Here is a 20,448-nt window from a genome sequence, read left to right as displayed (position 1 = left end):
GTTCCTAGTGTTCATGCAAAATGTAATTTACATCTTTTCCCTATTCGAACTTGGCATGATGCCTTTATCTTCGCCTTTATTTTGGCACTGTCTGAAACACTGTAGAAGGTGCCAATGCAGGCCTTTCCCCTGTCTGATAAAACACTGAAGTGCTACTAGTATATGTCTGCATGCTTCCAGAAAGGTACATTGTCTGGAGTCCTGGGATGCCTTGATAAGCAATGCTCCCAGACAAGAACAGGGAAGAACCTCTTTATGCTGGCAGGCTGTTAGCATTCCCCAAGATCAAAGCAGATGCGTAGCATGTCAGCCAAACATAAAACCATGTACATGTGAAATGGAGTAAACACTTAGATAAAGAAATGTATTGTGAAATGTGATCTAAAGTTGCACATAAAACACAAAAACAAATCCTTAAATGATAACCAGCAAGGCATTAGAGTCATAACAGGCAATGAAATATCAGCTGTGACCTCACGGGAAGCCTGTAATAGCTATAACATACTGCAAGTCTACGGATTCCCACAGATGAAACAGGCAACACATTCCACAGTCTGCGGGCAATGCCAAGGGAGGATTATGGGATTATTTAACTTTAAAAGAAGCCAAAAATGCCCTTATCTCCACTGCAGCCAGATTAGTCTTGTTAATCCCATTGCAATCTACTTTGCAAAGACAAACTAGGACTTAATTTGCTACTCTTCTGTATTAAACATAAAGACCTGCTGAACTGAACCTATGATATTAGTCCTATCCTATAAACACAGGACCATTTACTGTAAATGTATATATACTCATACTGTAGCTGCAAAGCTGCATCTCCCTGTTCAAAGAAATATTCAGTCACAATAAATAAGAGAGAACTGACAGCACCTGGCTGGTAGGTGCAGACACTGCTAAATTGAGGAATGGTCCCAAATCAATCAAGGGCAAGTAGGAAAGGACAAAACACCACTGGGGTGAGTCAATGTTTTCCACAATGCACTCACTGACAGTGTTATGGCAGGGTTTTCTAAATACTGTTCAGAGTACAGAAACAGGCTTGATGTCGCCAAGAACATAATCTCCTTTCAGTTTCCTCTTTCATCTCCTACTCGCCTCCTGTTTGGGTTGGGGGTTGCTTGCGCAAGATCACAGGATTTCATAATATATATATAAATATCTTTTTTTTTTTTTTCAAAGTAATGTGATTACTTCTACTTAGCAAATATTTTGCTGTTATTAAAGAAATGCTATTTTGGGCGTTTGATCAAGTGCACATTTTCAGTAACTTTGCAATGGTACATATGGGAATAAGAACAGCAACGAAATGAAGAAAAAAAATACATTTCAACTCTGCAGCCTCCTCAATAGTGCATATAAAAAGCCCATGGTGTAACTGAGGTCTACACACTTTGTAATTTGTACCTCAAGTTTTTTTTTTATTTTTTATAAATGGTAGACATAAGCAGTATCTCAGGAATATGACATATTTAAAGATTACAACCACCTTTCTATCCAGTACAGCATTTATATTTTATTTAGTAACTGGTTTCATATTTGGAAAACAGGCTAATTCCTAAAAAAACAGGTTAATGCCTACATGACATAATGTCTGTCTCGTGTGAGTGTTAGATGACGTACAAGAGTCCATTTCTGCTGAAGTCTGCCCAGTGGCAGCCACAAAGGTTTCCTTTTCCTTAATTCATGCAGTTTCCAAGTAAAGGAATATGTTGAGGTCAAGAAATGCACACCTCAGCATGTAGTAGTTCCTTTAACAACATAATCATCTAAATTTAAAGAAATACGGATCTAGAGCACTCAATCAGTGTACTTGTGACATCATTTTTACATAACTGAAACCTAATTGTGGTCGCCTCAGCATGTAGTAGTTCCTTTAACAACATAATCGTGTAAATTTAAGGAAATAAGTATCTACAGCACTCAGTGTACTTATAACATCATTTTTACATAACCAGAACCTAATTGTGGTTGACAATGATTACTTCTCAACATTTCAACATAAAGACATTCAGGCTTCAATTGACCTAGTCGATAGAAGTAGATTGCTGCTTATTCAAAATACTTTATTCACTGTCATTTATTCTGTTGAATCCACTTTTCTTTCTTATTAGATCAACAATAGATGTTTGCAAACCACCAATTAGACTGATGAGAAACTGTAATTAAACATTGATATTCATGATCACAAAATATCAGCATAAAATGTCAGCTAATAATTTATTTATTTATTAATGAATTTTATTTTTTTATTTTTTAGCAGACGCCCTTATCCAGGGTGACTTACAATAGTTACAAATATATCACATTATTTTTACATACAATTACATTATTTTTCATTTATTTTAATAACAGTTCAGGACCTGGCCCATTCACAATTATGGACCAACTTAGGAAGTGCACAATGTAAGTTAATTAAGTATAGGTCTATTCAAGCCAGAGAAATCCCAAGTACTGGTTTTATCCTGTATACATATTTATTTAATTAACGTGGTGGATAGTGATGGATTTCATGTAAGCAGGACACTCACGCCTTCATAGTAAAACCTTCTGCCCTGATCTTGTTTATTTATGCCATACTGAAGGGGCAATAGCACTTCATTCTCACAGTTCTACTAATGAACCGTTTCTCATAGTATTTCCTGCTGTTTAATTACGAAGCAAAAGGAAAACCCTTTTGGCAACTGCTGGTGAGGGGAAAGAGCAAGGTCTGGAAGCGTCAGATTTAGCACTTATCAAAAACATCAAGTACACAGGTAAACCGTGTTATAAACTGATCCAGATAGGAAAAAAAAAATAACCTTTTCTTTTACTAAGCACATCGCCCATGCAGCTTCCAGTTTATCCACAGTGTAATCGGGACTTAGATGAATTCAGGTCTCAGTTTAAATTTAATGCAAACCACTATAAGCAAGCATGAACTAGAGAACTGTTTGATAATGAATACCTCAGATAGATAATTACAATAAATATCCAATACCTCAGACAGATCATTAAAATAAATATTCCATATTTATAATTATTTTATTTTAAGAAAAAGCAGGCCAGATTTAATAAGCTGAAGTTCAATATTGACGCATTTTTGGTACATGCCTAAAAACAGATCCATACTGAATATCCGGTGGGCATAACCAGCTTACAGCAGCTAACACTCCTGCCTGCATTAAAAAGAACTGCATTAGACTTGTAGATACTGCAAAGCTCTAGTCAATAAAACCACGGGAACCAACTTGTTAGTATGTACAAATCTTCCTCACATAAATAACATGCTCCGCTCCCCACAGCCAATCATACTGTTTCCCATGCGGCTGGGAAGCTGGCACGGTGAGGCTTAGGTGTCTTGCTGTTTGCCTGCAGAGAGAGAAGATGGAAGAAGTGACTTACCTCTGCATGTCTGGAGTTTCAGGGTCTCTGTCGGCTACAAGGCCCGTCTGTACCATCTCCTGCTTCAGCTCTCCAATCTCCGAGGCAAAGGTGTTGATCAGCTGCTTGAAGAACACAAAACACACAGCAATGTTATGAGGGACGGTGTATAGGAATCAAAAGCCTGGACGCTGTTAGTCACTTTCCTAGGAACGTGGCGATTGCCAACATCCTGAGATTGTCGTCCGCAAGGACTTCCCGTTTGTTTAAAAAAAAAGAAAAAAAAAAAAAAGTCAAAAGCACTGCAAGGACCAGGGCTCCAATTTAAACCCCAGTATAAAAGTGCTGTTACAATCCAGTCAGGCTTTTACCTCCCACTATATACAGACTTTGTAAACACTGGTTAACCCCTCTAAATAATAGTCAAGAAACACAAAACACTTCCAATAACACGCGTCAAGCAAAGTTCCTTAACTAAAATGTATCCATACCACTTGAATATAACCTTAACATTAATATTTATTAATTTACATACAAATTTGAGAAACAGGATGTATGTGTGATTCTAAATGTGCGGTAAATGTTAATGTACATAAATTACACCTAGAAGCCACCCTCTTGACAACTGTAACTGATGCACAACGTTATGCCAGAAAAGTCATAAAGCTTTCCAGCTGTGGTTCTGAATCTGTCCAAACAGAAAGCTGTTTTCTGTTTATTTTATTTTTGTAATGAATTTACTGTTAAACACTTCCTTGACAAAAAGCTCTGGTTATAGAAGCAGATGCCATTGCCAAAAAGAATGAGAACTTTGGAAATGCCCTAAAAAAACCCCAAAACAAGCATTTAAACAAAGTATTGGAGCCATTAAACCTCCGTGAACATCACCACCGCATACCCCACAGAACACTGAACTGATATAGAAAGGAGGACAACACTTTAGCACTGGATTTACTACACTAATGCCAGAAAATAAACTTCTGTAGGTTCAGCATACTGTAATTGGTAAATCTATCTGTCCTTTGTGTATTTTCAAATATGAATCTGGATTATTAATGTTAGTTGTTAGTCAGTAAGCACCAATGCTTCCAAGTCTCTATCCATTGTTGAGATAAGGTCATTACACCCACAAAAAACTAGACTTCATACAACTCAGACACTCAAGATATTTATGCATATACAGCTATGGACAATAATTTTAGGATTGAGAAAATAAAATAAAATAAAATAAAACAAAACTATATGAACATAATTTAGATCTTTTATTTAGCATCATGTAAACAAAGACATTACAAAATTATATCGCAAAAGTCTACCAGAAGCCATAATAGTCTGTAAGTATTCATGTTAGATTTGTCTAAATGTTCAATTTTATATTACAAAGCAGTATGTAATTCCCTATGTTAAAGTAACATTATTCGACAGGTATAAATTCTGTATTTATACTTAGTAAACCAGCTCTGAATCGATGAGGTCATATTTCAGCTTGTGATCCTCACACATGTACTGTTAAAGATTACTTGTCATTGTAAGGCAGTTTCATTACATGACTATACCCATTCTAACAACTGTATTCAAGCAGCCTTCAAAATGATTTTGTTTTATTTGCTGCTATCTTCCTGTTATCTGGCTACTCTCCAATTGTTTTAAAATGTTGTTGTAGTACTGGCAAGGCACAGTAGATGGCAGCGGTTATCTGTCATTTTGGGGAGAAGCTGTTTAGCGAAGAGAACTCCACAGCTAATCCTTATGAAAGTTTCCCATAGTAAACACATAGCAAAATGTAACAAGAACATTTCTTATGGTTCTTTTTTTAACCATCATATTACGTTGTCACTATTAATAATAATAATAATAATAATAATAATAATAATAATAATAATAATAATAATAATAATGATATTTTAAAACATGATTCACATTGTACCCAGTACATTTATGGGAAAGACCACCCAAGCATTTTGGTATGTGTGCTACATCCCAATGCTGTACATGGTTATATCTGAACAGTCACAATGGAATATCTTCTGTCTGTGGCTCCATGACCTGTAGTTAGATGAAGGACTTCAGTCTGATACAGTACTATTCACAAGCGGCCTCTGCCTAAGCATGCGACTGCCTAAAAAGGTTATAAAATCTAATTCCTGTTATCACCAGTTTGTAAGCTAAGCTGGAGTCATAACACGTACGCACACAGGTATTTTCTATCAGGATATGTCACCAGATATCAATGTAGATACAATAAGGGTGGTTACCGGTAAGGGCTTTAAATGGATTACACTATCAGGCAATTACTGTAATCTGGCACTGAAAAGAACTGAATAAAACTTGACATTTCCAGGAACCAGAGGGCAGCAGTTCCGTGTGATCTAATATGGTGAAGTGCTGATTAGGATATCGGTTATTTCTGCAATCATATTGTCGATATTTTTCAAACCTTTGCAGCTACTACCCTGTTTTTATGAAATACGTGGACGAGGTAGTTAAAGCGTGGAGGGAGTAGTGACATCACCTCAAGATCTCATATTACAACAAGCCAAAAAATGACATTGTGGTCACATAGAATTCCTCTGGGCTGGTTTTCTCATCTGTATCAGTGCAGTGTGCAGGTATGGTGTGGTGTTTATGGTATGACTGGCATCCTTTATGATTACCTAGATTAAACCATTCAAATACAAATAAATGAATAAAAGAGAGCCAAAATAAGGTATAAATACATTTGGTTACTTACTTAATATGTTAAACATACCGAAACGCTGGGAAGTTGGCTCTTTGAGCAAAAACTTATCCTACCAAAATACCTCCAATGTTTTTGAGAAAGCTATGTACAACATATTGAAACATTGGGCAGCTCGCTGTTTGAGCATTATATATATATGTTAGCTCAAAGAGCCAGATATATATATATGAATGAGGCTGTGTGGTCTAGTGGTTAAAGAAAAGGGCTTGTAACCAGGAGGTCCCCGCTTCAGCCACTGACTCATTGTGTGACCCTGAGCAAGTCACTTAACCTCCTTGTGCTCCGTCTTTCGGGTGATACGTAGTTGTAAATGACTCTGCAGCTGATGCATAGTTCACACACCCTAGTCTCTGTAAGTCGCCTTGGATAAAGGTGTCTGCCAAATAAACAATTATATACACACACATTTATATATATATATATATATAATATATATATATATATATATATATATATTATATATATATATATATATATATATATATATATATATATATATATATATATATATATATATACAGTACTGTGCAAAAGTTTTAGGCAGGTGTGAAAAAATGCTGTAAAGTAAGAATGCTTTCAAAAATAGACATGTTAATAGATTCTATTTATCAATTAACTAAATGCAAAGTGCGTGAACAGAAGAAAAATCTAAATCAAATCCATATTTGGTGTGACCACCCTTTGCCTTCAAAACAGCATCTAGGTACACTTGCACAAAATCAGGGATTTTATAATTTTTTTTTTTAATTATACCAAACAGGTGCTAATGATCATTAATTCAATATGTAGGTTGAAACACAATCATTAACTGAAACAGAAACAGCTGTGAAGGAGGAATAAAACTGGGTGAGGAACAGCCAAACTCAGCTAACAAGGTGAGGTTGCCGGACAGTTTACTGTCAAAAGTCATACACCATGGCAAGACTGAGCACAGAAACAGGACACAAGGTATTTATACTGCATCAGGAAGGTCTCTCCCAGGCAGAAATTTCAAGGCAGACAGGGGTTTCCAGATGTGCTGTCCAAGCTCTTTTGAAGAAAGCACAAAGAAACGGGCAACGTTGAGGACCGTAGACGCAGTGGTCGGCCATGGAAACTTACTGCAGCAGATGAAAGACACATCATGCTTACTTCCCTTCGCAATCGGAAGATGTCCAGCAGTGCCATCAGCTCAGAATTGGCAGAAAACAGTGGGACCCTGGTACAACCATCTACTGTCTGGAGAAGTCTGGTCAGAAGTGGCCTTCATGGAAGACTTGCGGCCAAAAAGCCATACCTCCGACGTGGAAACAAGGCCAAGCGACTCAACTATGCACAAAAACACAGGAACTGGGGTGCAGAAAAATGGCAGCAGGTGTTCTGGACTGATGAGTCAAAATGTGAAATATTTGGCTGTAGCAGAAGGCAGTTTGTTCGCCGAAGGGCTGGAGAGCGGTACACGAATGAGTGTCTGCAGGCAACTGTGAAGCATGGTGGAGGTTCCTTGCAAGTTTGGGGCTGCATTTCTGCAAATGGAGTTGGGGATTTGGTCAGAATTAATGGTCTCCTCAATGCTGAGAAGTACAGGCAGATACTTATCCATCATGCAATACCATCAGGGAGGCATCTGATTGGCCCCAAATTTATTCTGCAGCATGACAACGACCCCAGACATACAGCGAAAGTCATTAAGAACTATCTTCAGCGTAAAGAAGAACAAGGAGTCCTGGAAGTGATGGTATGACCCCCACAGAGCCCTGATCTCAACATCATCAAGTCTGTCTGGGATTACATGAAGAGAGAGAAGCAACTGAGGCTGCCTAAATCCACAGAAGAACTGTGGTTAGTTCTCCAAGATGTTTGGGCCAACCTACCTGCCGAGTTCCTTCAAAAACTGTGTGCAAGTGTACCTAGAATAATTGATGCTGTTTTGAAGGCAAAGGGTGGTCACACCAAATATTGATTTGATGTAGATTTTTCTTCTGTTCACTCACTTTGCATTTTGTTAATTGATAAATATAAACTATTAACATGTCTATTTTTGAAAGCATTCTTACTTTACTGCATTTTTTCACACCTGTCAAACTTTTGCACAGTACTGTATAGAATTTTTTTTCTCAGTAATGGGGAATGTGGTATTTCTTACAGTATATTCTGGAGAGCAATGAAACAATTGGGTTGCATTTCATTTGGTAAATATTTTGGAAGTCATTTCTGCAAGGTGGATATTCGTTATTCATGTAATATTGTGTCATAACCCTTATGTAGTATATTTAAAGGCCCTAGAAAGCACACCAGAGCAGCTGAAGTGAGTCGCCTCGCTGGGCGGAAGGGCTGGCTGGTCTTATGGCCATGTTTTATGTTTTTCTTCTTAACGTTTCAAGGTAGAAATCAGATTTATTATTATTATTATTATTTTTTTTATTTTTTTATTTCAATACCGGTAGAAAAATGATGTCCCACCAGACAACACCTTTACAATTGGAACAGAACAGAATCCTCTTTACAAAATGTTTTTATTACCGTTTTTGATCTACTATAACATGAATTAATTCACACATATGGTGCCACTATCAAATTAGACCACGTTTACCTTTTTTGTTACATGAAAAAAAAAGAGCATGCCACTTCCAGTTAAAAAATGTATCAGGTTAGCACAGCATTCCAATTGCCTGAACAAGACCCAGGCAGTGCTTTTAGACAACAGTATACAGTGTCTTCAGTGTACATCTCAAAGTCATGACATGCCCTGTACTGTACTATTTAATAAGTTAGCTTTTTGTATGCGTTTATGTGGTGACTATTTCTTATCCGTCTCAAAATGCACCTTCAACTATATATTTTAAAGTATGGTCTGACAAAGAGGTATGGGTTAAATAACTTCCTACAAACTACAGTATAACACTGTACTGGCTTTGTAACTCTATTTATCTCCTTGGAAGTTGATGCTAAGCAAGGATTACAAAGCAACATTGTCTTATAATAACCACTTAGATCTGCAGGAAATATTCTGAATGAAACAGTCATGTGGCTATAGACGTCTGCCCTGGGAGCTTATTAAAATAATCTCCCTCCATCTGACAGGTAAGACAGCTATCTCAAATATAAAGCAGCCTCTGGTTTGTTTGATTATTTATTTTCTGTAGATCTTAAAGTTCAGATTTTATGAAGATCACGGCTAGCCGCTTATCCACCATCTCCATTCTCCACAGAAGATTCTCAAACACCAACAATGTAGTGATATGAAACAACCATGGTGGTGCAATGTGTTCACCTTTGATACATTTTACTGCTATGCAAATGGCATCTTACTACAGTAGTTGCAAGGACATGCATTTAAGATTTAGTGCAACAGAAGGAAAGAAATGAACAAATAAGAGTTGTCTTCAATGTTTATTCATTGCGTTTCGCAATTTTAAAAGAGTCGAGGTACTGCATTTAGAGTGACTGGTTTGTAGCTCATTAAAACAGACATAAGAAATAAATAACACTTTCCCACCAAGGTGTGATCTACCCAAACACAAGCCAGGCCTCATGAATAATAAGTTACATTAAGTACCATGAGCTAGACTGTAATACCCTCAAGGTCTTGGTATAATGATGAATGTCCATGCCAAGTTTCATCCCAATTTGTCGACTGATTCTCTGGATATACCTAAAATTGTAAGTGTAGATACATCCTTCACAGTGCATGAACAGAATCAGAGGGTCTCCCCCACCCCTCCAAAGTGAACACTGTGAAAATGGTAGGACAGTATTTAATGCTCCTACAATTCTAAGAAGTCAAAAACTCCAGTCGTGTCTCTAAAACAAAAGGGTTAACTGGCATCTAACCTGTTTCCCCAAGTAAAGCACATTCCAGTCAGCTTACTAAAACTGTGGCAGAGAAACAAAACAAAAAAAACTTTGCAAATGATGCAATGATGTGTGTAACAAATGAAGCACTGTTTGAATAAATGTTGTTAATAATAATAAAAGAAAAAAAGGAAATTAACACTTGTATAAAGAAGGTATTCAGGTTTAGTCTGCAGATGGCAGAACACTTATTTATTTTAAAATGACTCCTTGACTCCCCTTGTCTTTTAAAAGGAAAATCTGATGTTATGTACATGGGACAGCATGCCAGAAATCTCTTCAGTGTTCTGCTATGCAAGCTCAAGCAAAGTAGATACTTCCAGACAACCGGGGGGATTTTAACGGTTCAGATCCTAAAAATTGAACCAAAACATACTGGCGTTAGCATAGAAGCCCATGCATCTGGAGGTCAGGGCTTCTCTAAATGGGGTTGACAAAGCCTGTATGCATGTCAAATAGAAGGTCCCTCAGGCATGCCAGGAGTTTAGTCAAACACTCACATTGGGACCAATCCCATTGCACCTGTTGGAAAAAAGATTGGCACAGCCAGCTGTATAGCCCAATGCAATATGTGATACCACCGATTATTGTGAAAACAGGCAAACTGAAGTCTACTTAAACAAGGCACAGGATCTGGTATTAACACCTATAGATCAATGTTTAACCTCTCAGTTATGTCCAGCTGTTAAAGTTAATTCAATAATATATATAATATATATATATATATATATATATTTGTTTGTTTTTTGCAGGACAGCTAAACCAGCTGTACATTAAGTAGTTTTAAAAAAAGAGCTGCCTCACTAAGTTTGCAGTATACACTTTTGTTTCAACCCAGTCTCTAAGTCCAAGGGACATGAAACTTAGTCAAAGGGTGTCAACTGAACTTTAATACCAGCTTCATATTCTAGTTATTTACTTTGTAAAAATTCTAATTTCAGAAGGGCACGGGGTGGAGCAAAAGAATAGTATGAACTCGAAGATCCCTAGTTTGTCTTTTTGTTTGCAGCTGCAAATCTAGTTATTGGCAACAGTAGCAGCAGTAATCAAAAACAACTAGGAGAGCCTGCGCACCACCAACAGCAGCTGAAGTGGAGAGCAGTATTACACAATCTGAGCTTTCATTAGCAATGAAAGACCGGGCTGGAACAAAATCCTGGACTGGAAAGGACTGAAAGAGCCACAAGTTAGTGCCTGGTCTAGAGCAGGGCTTCTCAAACCCGGTCCTGGGGACCCCCAGTGTCTGCTGGTTTTCATTCCAACCAAGCTCTTAATTACTTAACTAGACCCTTAATTGAACTAATAATTTGCTTAATTAGACATTTTTACTTGTTATCAGCTCTTAAACAGTTGCAGTTCAAGTTACTTATCAAATGTTATAGCTAACTTGAAACAGGCAACTGTTTAAGAGCTGAAAACAAGTAAAAAGGTCTAATTAACAAATTATCAGTTCAATTAAGGGTCTAGTTAAGTAATTGAGAACTCGGTTGGAATGAAAACACAGGGGGTCCCCAGGACCGAGTCTGAGAAGCCCTGGTCTAGAGGGTTTCATGCTTTAATAAGATCAGTTTGTCTCTCACAGTTAGAAGCTGTGGTGGAGCATCTGGTTCAGTTGTGGTTCTCCCAGTAAGTATTACTTTAGACGTTATTTTTGTTTTCCTTTGTTTTCTCAATTTCACATGTGCTTGCTTTACAAACACTAAGGCACTGGCATAACTACCTTTCCACCCATTATTGCGGTCCTGCCAATAGTGTTAAACAAAACAAGACAAGCCACATATCCAGTACCTAACCTGTGCACGCTTTATTTTGGGCAAATAAAAAAAACATACATATTGAAAGACAAACAAATGCATGGAATGTAAACACTTGTATCAGAATAATAAAAAGTTACATGAAATTGTAACACAATACCTCAGGTCTTTTCCACCAGCACATTTACTAAGCTCAACATTTCGCTGTCTAGAAAAAAAACCAAATGTGAGCACGCTTTTACTATAAAAAAAAAAAAAAAACACAACATCTTTAACTTAAAATTAAGGATGCTTTCCTTTCAGTACTTCCATCGCATACTGTTTTTTTTTTTTTTGTCTTTCTGTTTTGGCTGGAACCCCAGCAATTTCTCTGCAGCTGGCATTATACAGAATTGGTTTCTGACAAGCACTGTTTGCTAGGAAGTGAGAAGAGAGAAAGAGTATCTGTGAGAGAAAGGAAAAGAGTTATCAGCCAGTTTAGGGAAATACAGAAAATCAGACCAAAAAAAAAAAAAAAAAAAATCACAATACCTTGAAGAAGCTTCCTGTCCTGTCCAGCCGGCAGGGATCAATTAGTGTGCCTGACATCCTCCCGTCTGTGTCTGTGAAGGCTGCCTAGCCCCTGAAGTCCTGAAAGTAGAGACATTTAATGGTTAGTCCAGGCTGTAGGAAATTCCATCGTGAGCCGCAGGAACAGTCACAACATCAGCTCTGCCAAAGTTTTTTCTTTTTCCGTCAACAGCAGCCTTGTGCTTATTCCCCCTCCTCCCACCTTCAAGACATCCTTGCTATTCCTTCTTGTGTGCTCTGGGAACTGTTATGGTTAAGCCCACAGGGTTGACTTTGTTTTGGTTTGCCCAAAACAAACCCTCCCCTCCATCTCCACCCCAGTCTCTTGACCTGTTACTGCAAGTCTTATACAATGTTATCTCAGACAGTCTAGTTTGCACTCCCATGCGCATAGGGGTGCTGTAATGGATTAAAGGACTGCCTTGAAGTGCTGGCCTTTCCCCCTCTGGCTTTGCTTTCCAATTCCAGACCATGCTGAAGTGATTAAAAGCCCTCTAGTGTTGGCAGGTGTACAAAACAGCGGTACACATCAGCAGGGTTAGAAACTAACAAAATGATGATACTAGTCCTAAGGACTAGTACCTTTTGAAACTCACTAGTCCTTATGTGACGTTTCTGAGGTCCCTAAAATATTAGGTTTCAATTTTCTTTTCCTAAAAAACAAACAAATACAATAAACATTAAATCTGCCTTCCCCCACATTCCAAACCCCAATAAAGTCTGTGTGGACAACACCGTTGACAGCATACAACACCGTTGACAGAATACTTCACGTAGCATATCACTGCCTCAGTAACGGAACTATCTGTAGAACCATCCGAGATAACCAACAAATATTTAGAAGTTGCCATTCTGGTTAACTGGGCTGGACGCTGGGTCCTCGCAATAGCGTGTATACACTCCTGTACCTGTTTAGAATTTCTAAAGGTTTTCCCACATTTAATTCTTTTGCCTCATCCAGGTCTCACATCCATTCAAAATCAGAACACGGTCCTGCTGCTTTGCATGATCGTGAGCTGTTCTAAAAAGCACTTTTAGCTTTAAAATCACAGAGGTGTTTATGGTGTGTAATAATTGTTACGCTTTTCACGTGCCTTGTTTGGAAGTCGTTGCCTTCAGCAGTTTCACAGTTATAACGATTACTTGATATTTCATGCGCTTTAAAATCGACTATTAAAGGTCATACTGGACACAAACCTTGCAGTGCATCTTATTTTCTGAAGGCGTAGACTTACTGCAGCCTGTCAAATTGTGAAAGCCAGGTTACCTGAAAAGCGCACTGCCCCTTTTCTCTGTCATATTCCTTGTGTTTGTGAATCATTGTCGTTTTTCCCCAAATCCCAAATCAGTGCAGACTCACCAGTCTGGATTGCAAGCAGGCTTGAAAATCGCAATGAAGCAGTAGCCGTAGCTGGATAACTACAAGCAGCTCGGCAGTTCAATTAAAAAAAAAACAAAAAAAACTGTGCATTTATTCTGTATATTTTGTCTGGTTGCCGCCTCCCTGAGCGATGCAGGCATTTCCTTTGGTGCCTTGCAGACAAGCATCTCAGATTAGATAACACTGAGCCACAGCGCACACAGACCAAAGTTCTTAAAATCCTCTGCTGCAGATGTAAAACAAATTAGAGCAGATCGAACAGTAACATGAAAAGTTAGACCAGCGTGACTGTAGAACATCCGCTGCATGCACACATTCAAAATGTAAGTTTGTCATACAGACAGACACATGTCTCAGGGTTGAAAATAAGACCATTGCATAGCAGTTTGATCCATTCCTGGTTTAATACAAGTTTAATAAGACCCACCTGAACTTGTCACCTATACTCTGTGGCTAATCAGGCTAATTTTAAAACCTGGAATGGGTAAACTGGTATGCAATAGGACTCTTATTTCCATCCATGTTTCTCCGTATATCCACAGATAATATCTGATAATATCAATACTGCCCTAACCAAGAAAGGATGGAGAGACTCCCAGTCAGTCTCCACATACTGCACTCCAGAACAAATTCCAACATAATTGCACATGCAGTGCAAAATTAACGCATAAAACAGAAAAGGGTGGAGGGGGCAATGATAACGTTCTAGTGCAGGGCTTCTCAAACTCAGTCCTGGGGACCCCCTGTGTCTGCTGGTTTTCATTCCAACTGAGCTCTCAATTACTAACTAGACCCTTAATTGAACTGAATTTGCTTAATTAGAACTTTTTACTTGTTTTCAGCTCTTGAACAGTTGCATGATTCAAGTTAGCTATAACATTTTAGAAGTAACTTGAACTGCAGCTGTGTAGAGCTGAAAACAAGTAAAAATGTCTAATTAAGCAAATTATTAGTTCAGTTAATGGTATAGTTAAGTAATTAAGAGCTTGGTTGGAATGAAAACCAGCAGACACAGGGGGTGCCCAGGACCGAGTTTGAGAAGCCCTGTTCCAGTGGTATTGGAAGTATTTTTGTATTTTATTTTTTAAATGTATACAACAACAGCCACCTTCATTATCACACCTTTAAATACAATGGACTTATAGTGCCAAAAATTGGTCGCCAAAGAGATTGAACATTTGTTGCTACTTAATAGAGGTTGCTGCTTACTTGAAGATGCCTCTCTCTTTTACTTGTTTTGACAAAAGAAAATGTGTTCTGGTTAACACAGGTATTACAATGCTTTTCTTAAAGCAAGCCATTACACCACTGCAGTACTGACATTTTGTGGGAAGAAAAAGATACCCTAGAGTGCCTAGACCCAAAACACTGAATACAGAAACAGCTAGTAAATTGTAGTACTAGCACCTTTTAATGTCAGAAATCAGTCAGTGTTTTCAGCTGGGTGCTGAACCAGGGGTAACAACATGCTAAAAAAAAAAAAAAAAAAAACAACATGGAAGGAAAACAATGAAAAAAATGAAATAAAGTTCAGGCTTGGGAGTTTTTTTTTCAGAAAATAACTGTGGGTAGAATCAAAACATATGGTCTTGCAGCAGAAATTTCCTGAAAGTAGTTGAACAGCATTAATGTTGTTGTTTTTGATTTTGTGACGTTCCAGAGGTATTTCTTTTTCACTGCCTTTTTTCTTTTCTAAAAGACAATAACCCCTGGGCTTTGTATTGTCGATATTGTCCTTCTGTTTTTAACTAATCCCTTCACACATCACAAGGCATCGGTGAGAATCATAACCTTTGAATATTATTAACAGTATCAGGCAAAGCAACCAACAGATAAACAGGAAGGCCGTCTCATCAGTCCTCAGTTGCATTGTGTAAACAAACAGAATTTGATTAGACGCACTTAACATGCTCAACATGCCTGGGTAATTGCTGTTTACAAACACAGGCCTTGTTTTGCTTTCCAACCAGTATTAAAAACAACAGTCTTGAAGAGTCAGGAAAAAAAAATTAGGGAGATATTAAATTAAACACTTAGCTTGTTCACTTAGTTATGGTTCAGAACACAGATGACAAGATTAAGGAAGCCTTTTTAAACGCAGATAAAAGCTGACAATAAATATATATATATATATTGCATTACATAGTAACATTAAACAAAATAATAGCTGAAGAAAACAAAATTATAAAATGCCTCTTTGAACTGTTTCTTCTGCAGTACAAGCCTAGCTGCACAGATTACTGTTGTGTGTCCAACGTTATGCTTCTGAACCCTTATATACTGCAGCAGGGTAAGAACCTCGCACTCGTCCTGCACCCAGTCCCAGTGTACAGGTATGAAACTGTCCAAAATGCTCTAAAGCAAATACTGTTTTTTGCTGTACAGTTATCACTTATACAATATACACAATCTCTACTGAAAAGTTTCTGAAGTTGTAATAAATAATAACTTTTGTTATACAGTACCAACAAACATTAAACAACAGATCACCAGTACTTGATTTGCTTCTGTATATGATACATGTTAGCCAACAGCTGATAGTATAACCTTATCTTAGCGCTGTATGTTAACATTTGCCGTCAGAAATCACGTTGGAACCTCATGGGGCTCCCCTAGGTCAAAGTCTGAGTTAGTGTAGAAATATATATATATATATATATAAAAATGTTTTTGTCCTGCTCTCACGTACACTCAATAAAGGGAGTTATTTTTTGAATTCTATAACTTAATTTCGACAAAAAGAATCCAGGGCTGAAAGGGTTAACTAATATGTTTGGCAGGATTTAGGAACAAAGCATCCCTAGAGGATACACCACGGTGATCCCTTCCTGGCTGATAACAAAATAAGTAAAATACATTATAACTTTACAGTATAGCAGTAAAGTATGCCATCTTAGCTCACAGAGCAAAACATTGGCATTAGAGGTTGTGGGTGAGCTTGTAGCTGTAGCTATCCCACCTTTACTAACAAGTGGTGCTATTAAGCAATGGACTTTGTATCCTCTTCTAACACCACAGGAGGAAATACAGCAAAGTCACTCATGTAAGTCCAGCTGGCACACTCTAATGAGGCTGCTGGTTTCGTGTCAGTGAATCTATAACCCCTTTCGCACGCATGATCTACCCGGGTCAGAACTTACCCGGGTCAGGACCTGGTGTCATGCAGGTCGGCTGCGTGATTTCACACTGCCTTTGATAAAGCAGGGTTGACCTGGGTGACAGCTTGTTACTCACACTTCCAGCCAAGCTTCTCTGGATTGAACCGTCAATTCAAATGTTGATTAGATTAAATATCTCTTCATCCCTGCTGCAATCAGGCTCACGCTGTGTTTCAAGCAACAAAAATATGGCTAAACAGAATAAACAAAAACGTTCCTTGTGGAAGTGAAACCTTCCCGCAGGTGTGTCTGTTTGTTATTTTGTTGGCTGTCATGCACTTTGTCTCGCTCAACCTGGGTCAAAGTGTGTCAACCCACATCATGAGGTGGGTCACTGGGATCTGGCTTAACCCGGGTACGGACCCAGGTACGTGGTTTCACACTATGCAGGATTGTGACCTGGGGAGCCAGAACCCATGTAGAAGTGCCAGTGTAAAAGGGGCTTATGAAACAGCTCCAGATACTGCACAGCTGCTGATGGAAACGGAAACAACAACAACAACAACAACAACAACAACAACAACAACAATACAAATAAAAATAAAGTTAAGAAACAAGCCTCTATTTTGATATAAACTTCAAATTTAAAAAGCGGAACCCTATCTGACTCTCTTTAGAGTAAAGAAATGAAGGCATTGCTTTTGCTTTTTTTGCTTGTGGAGTCAGCTGCATCAACACAAAGGGACATTTGGCCCCTTTCAGTGGATCAATACCCCCACGAGCACAAAGAGATCTGTTGTCCTTAAAACACTGATGTCTAAGTTACAGCACTGGTGTTGTGTTATTCTTTGTTTTTTTCAGTGTGGCGCTTTATTATCGTCCCAAATGACCTCCGAAACAGAAGAGCTGTACGAGGAACACTTCCGAGCCTGTAGCCTCCGTGTCAGTAACTAAACAGCAAGCAGAATGCATGGGAATATAGAACAGCATTTTCTTTCAAGGTTCTGTTTGCTATTGTTTATTTTATTTTGTTGCAATACAACCTTGAACACAGTGTACAGCGGAGTAATACATGTAGAGGTAAAGGTGTACATTAATAAATCAATTGCATTGACAACAACTACTCCAACACTGGACATTAGTTGTGTGCATTATAAATCTAAGCCAAACAAATGGGGGATTATAAAAGTACTTAAACTGATGGCCTAAAACCAAATTTAAGGATTATATGACATAACAGAGACTACAAGTGAAGAAAACGTTTTAGGTCCCAATAGGTGACGTCATTACCTATGGGATTAATCAAACCCACAATCTGTAGTCCTTCTGCTATACTATTTGGTTAGAAGGCTGGTCTCGGCCACATACTGAATGTTTTTCATCAGCACAGGAAGTAGAGATCTGTCCAAGCACAGTCAAACACGCTGTAGTGAGAATATGAAGAAACCGGGACAAGTAGTTCCCGTTATCCACAGCCTTTATTAATACAGGGTTTACTCGGCTCTATTAGGAATCAGATGTGGAAGATTTAGATTGAGGCAGCTGTCAAACTATTCTGAACTTCATTTTAAAACTCAACACATGCTGGAAGACAAAAGAAGACTTTAAAAGGGAAATAATCACTTTCAAAGCATTATTGATGTAACCGGAACAATGTTAATCATTTTAAACCCTGAGCTTACATCAATTGAGACCCTCCCCCCTTTAATTCATGCATCAGAATGCAAGTAGGGGACATCTGCAGTACTTTAAATTGTAGAGGAGTGCAGAAAAATCTGTGCAAGAAAGATACATGTACAGACGTGCTCAAATTTGTTGGTACCCCTCCACAAAAAACAAAGAATGCACAATTTTCTCTGAAATAACTTGAAACTGACAAAAGTAATTGGCATCCACCATTGTTTAGTCCATATTTAATAGAAATCAGACTTTGCTTTTGATTTTTTATTCAACATAATATTGTAAATAATAAAACAAAAGAAAATGGCATGGACAAAAATGATGGGACCGCTAACCTAATATTTTGTTGCACAACCTTTAGAGGCAATCACTGCAATCAAACATTTTCTGTAGCTCTCAATGAGACTGCTGCACCTGTTAACAGGTAGTTTGGTCCACTCTTCCTGAGCAAACTGCTCCAGGTTTGATGGGTGCCTTCTCCAGACAGCAAGTTTAAGCTCTTTCCATAGATGTTCGATAGGATTCAGATCAGGACTCATAGAAGGCCACTTCAGAATAGTCCAATGTTTCGTTCTTATCCATTCTTGGGTGCTTTTAGCTGTGTGTTTTGGGTCATTATCCTGTTGGAGGACCCATGACCTGCGACTGAGACAGAGCTTTCTGACACTGGGCAGTACGTTTCGCTCCAGAATGCCTTGATAGTCTTAAGATTTCATTGTGCCCTGCACAGATTCAAGGCACCCTGTGCCAGGTGCAGCAAAGCAGCCCCAAAACATAACCAAGCCTCCTCCATGTTTCACTGTAGGTATGGTGTTCTTTTCTTTGAAAGCTTCATTTTTTCGTCTGTGAACATAGAGCTGATGTGACTTGCCAAAAAGCATCTGTCCAAAGGACATTCTCCCAGAAGGATTGTGGCTTGTCAATATGCATTTTAGCAAATTCCAGTCTGGCTTTTTTATGTTTTTCTTTCAAAAGTGAAGTCCTCCTGGATCTTCTTCCATGGAGCTCACTTTCGCTCAAAAAGCGACGGATGGTGCGATCAGAAACTGACGTACCTTCACCTTGGAGTTCAGCTTGTATCTCTTTGGCAGTTATCCTTGGTTCTTTTTCTACCATTCGCACTATCCTTCTGTTCAATCTGGGGTCGATTTTCCTCTTGCGGCCGCGCCCAGGGAGGTTGCCTACAGTTCCATGGACCTTAAACTTCTTAATAATATTTGCAACTGTTGTCACAGGAACATCAAGCTGCTTGGAGATGGTCTTGTAGCCTTTACCTTTACCATGCTTGTCTATTATTTTCTTTCTGATCTCCTCAGACAACTCTCTCCTTTGCTTTCTCAGGTCCATGTTCAGTGTGGTGCACACAATGATACCAAACAGCACAGTGACTACTTTTCTCTATTTAAATAGGCTGAATGACTGATTACAAGATTGGAGACATGTGTGATACTAATTAAAGAAACTAATTAGTTTGAAATATCACTAGAATCCAATTATTTATTATCTTTTCTAAGGGGTACCAACAAATGTGTCCACGCCATTTTAGAATATCTTTGTAGAGTAAGCAATAATTCATCTCTTTTCACAGCTTATTTGCTTTATTCTATGACATACCAAAGGCATGCAAGTATACATGATAAAATAGCATTTAATTTTATCACTTTTCAGAAGGAATGAAGCATTATTTCAATGAGCTGTAAGGGTACCAACAAATTTGAGCACGTCTTGTATAACATTTGAGCATTTATCAAAAACCCTGGAAATAGAAGAGGCAATACGCCATAAATTAAAGACTCATTATATTGAAAAGGATTTTTAATGCACTTCTCTGGCCAGAAAAGAAAAGGTCACTCCCTGATCACATATAAAACTAAGAACACAATGATCCAGATAGTAATGCCTGGAAATCTTTTTTAATTGATGCTGTTTAATGACTCTCCAATCTTATCCAAGTCCCTGTAGCCAGAAGTCCTTGCTAGGTTTCCACATACTTGTCCAAATGTTTTCCAGGCTTCAACTTGCACAGAT

The 20,448-nt window shown here is 38.2% G+C and overlaps 1 protein-coding gene across 9 annotated transcripts in view; it reads right to left on the bottom strand.

Moving 5' to 3' along the window:
- LOC117402906 (ras and Rab interactor 2-like) overlaps window positions 1-20,448 on the bottom strand; it is a 92,014-nt gene that overhangs the window by 36,006 nt on the left and 35,560 nt on the right. For 2 of the 9 annotated variants that reach the window (XM_034004530.3, XM_034004538.3), the window contains exons 2-3: window positions 12,223-12,321; window positions 3,385-3,488 (exon numbers count right to left, since the gene is read on the bottom strand). In XM_034004530.3, the coding sequence (XP_033860421.3) occupies window positions 3,385-3,488; window positions 12,223-12,279 (161 nt within the window). In that variant the 5' untranslated portion in view covers window positions 12,280-12,321. The other 7 variants (XM_034004533.3, XM_034004539.3, XM_034004531.3 and 4 more) reach the window with 6 other exon arrangements.

This window comes from Acipenser ruthenus, chromosome 5 (assembly GCF_902713425.1).
Source record: "Acipenser ruthenus chromosome 5, fAciRut3.2 maternal haplotype, whole genome shotgun sequence".
Classification (NCBI taxonomy): domain Eukaryota; kingdom Metazoa; phylum Chordata; class Actinopteri; order Acipenseriformes; family Acipenseridae; genus Acipenser; species Acipenser ruthenus.
This window is presented reverse-complemented; position numbering and strand designations above follow the sequence as displayed.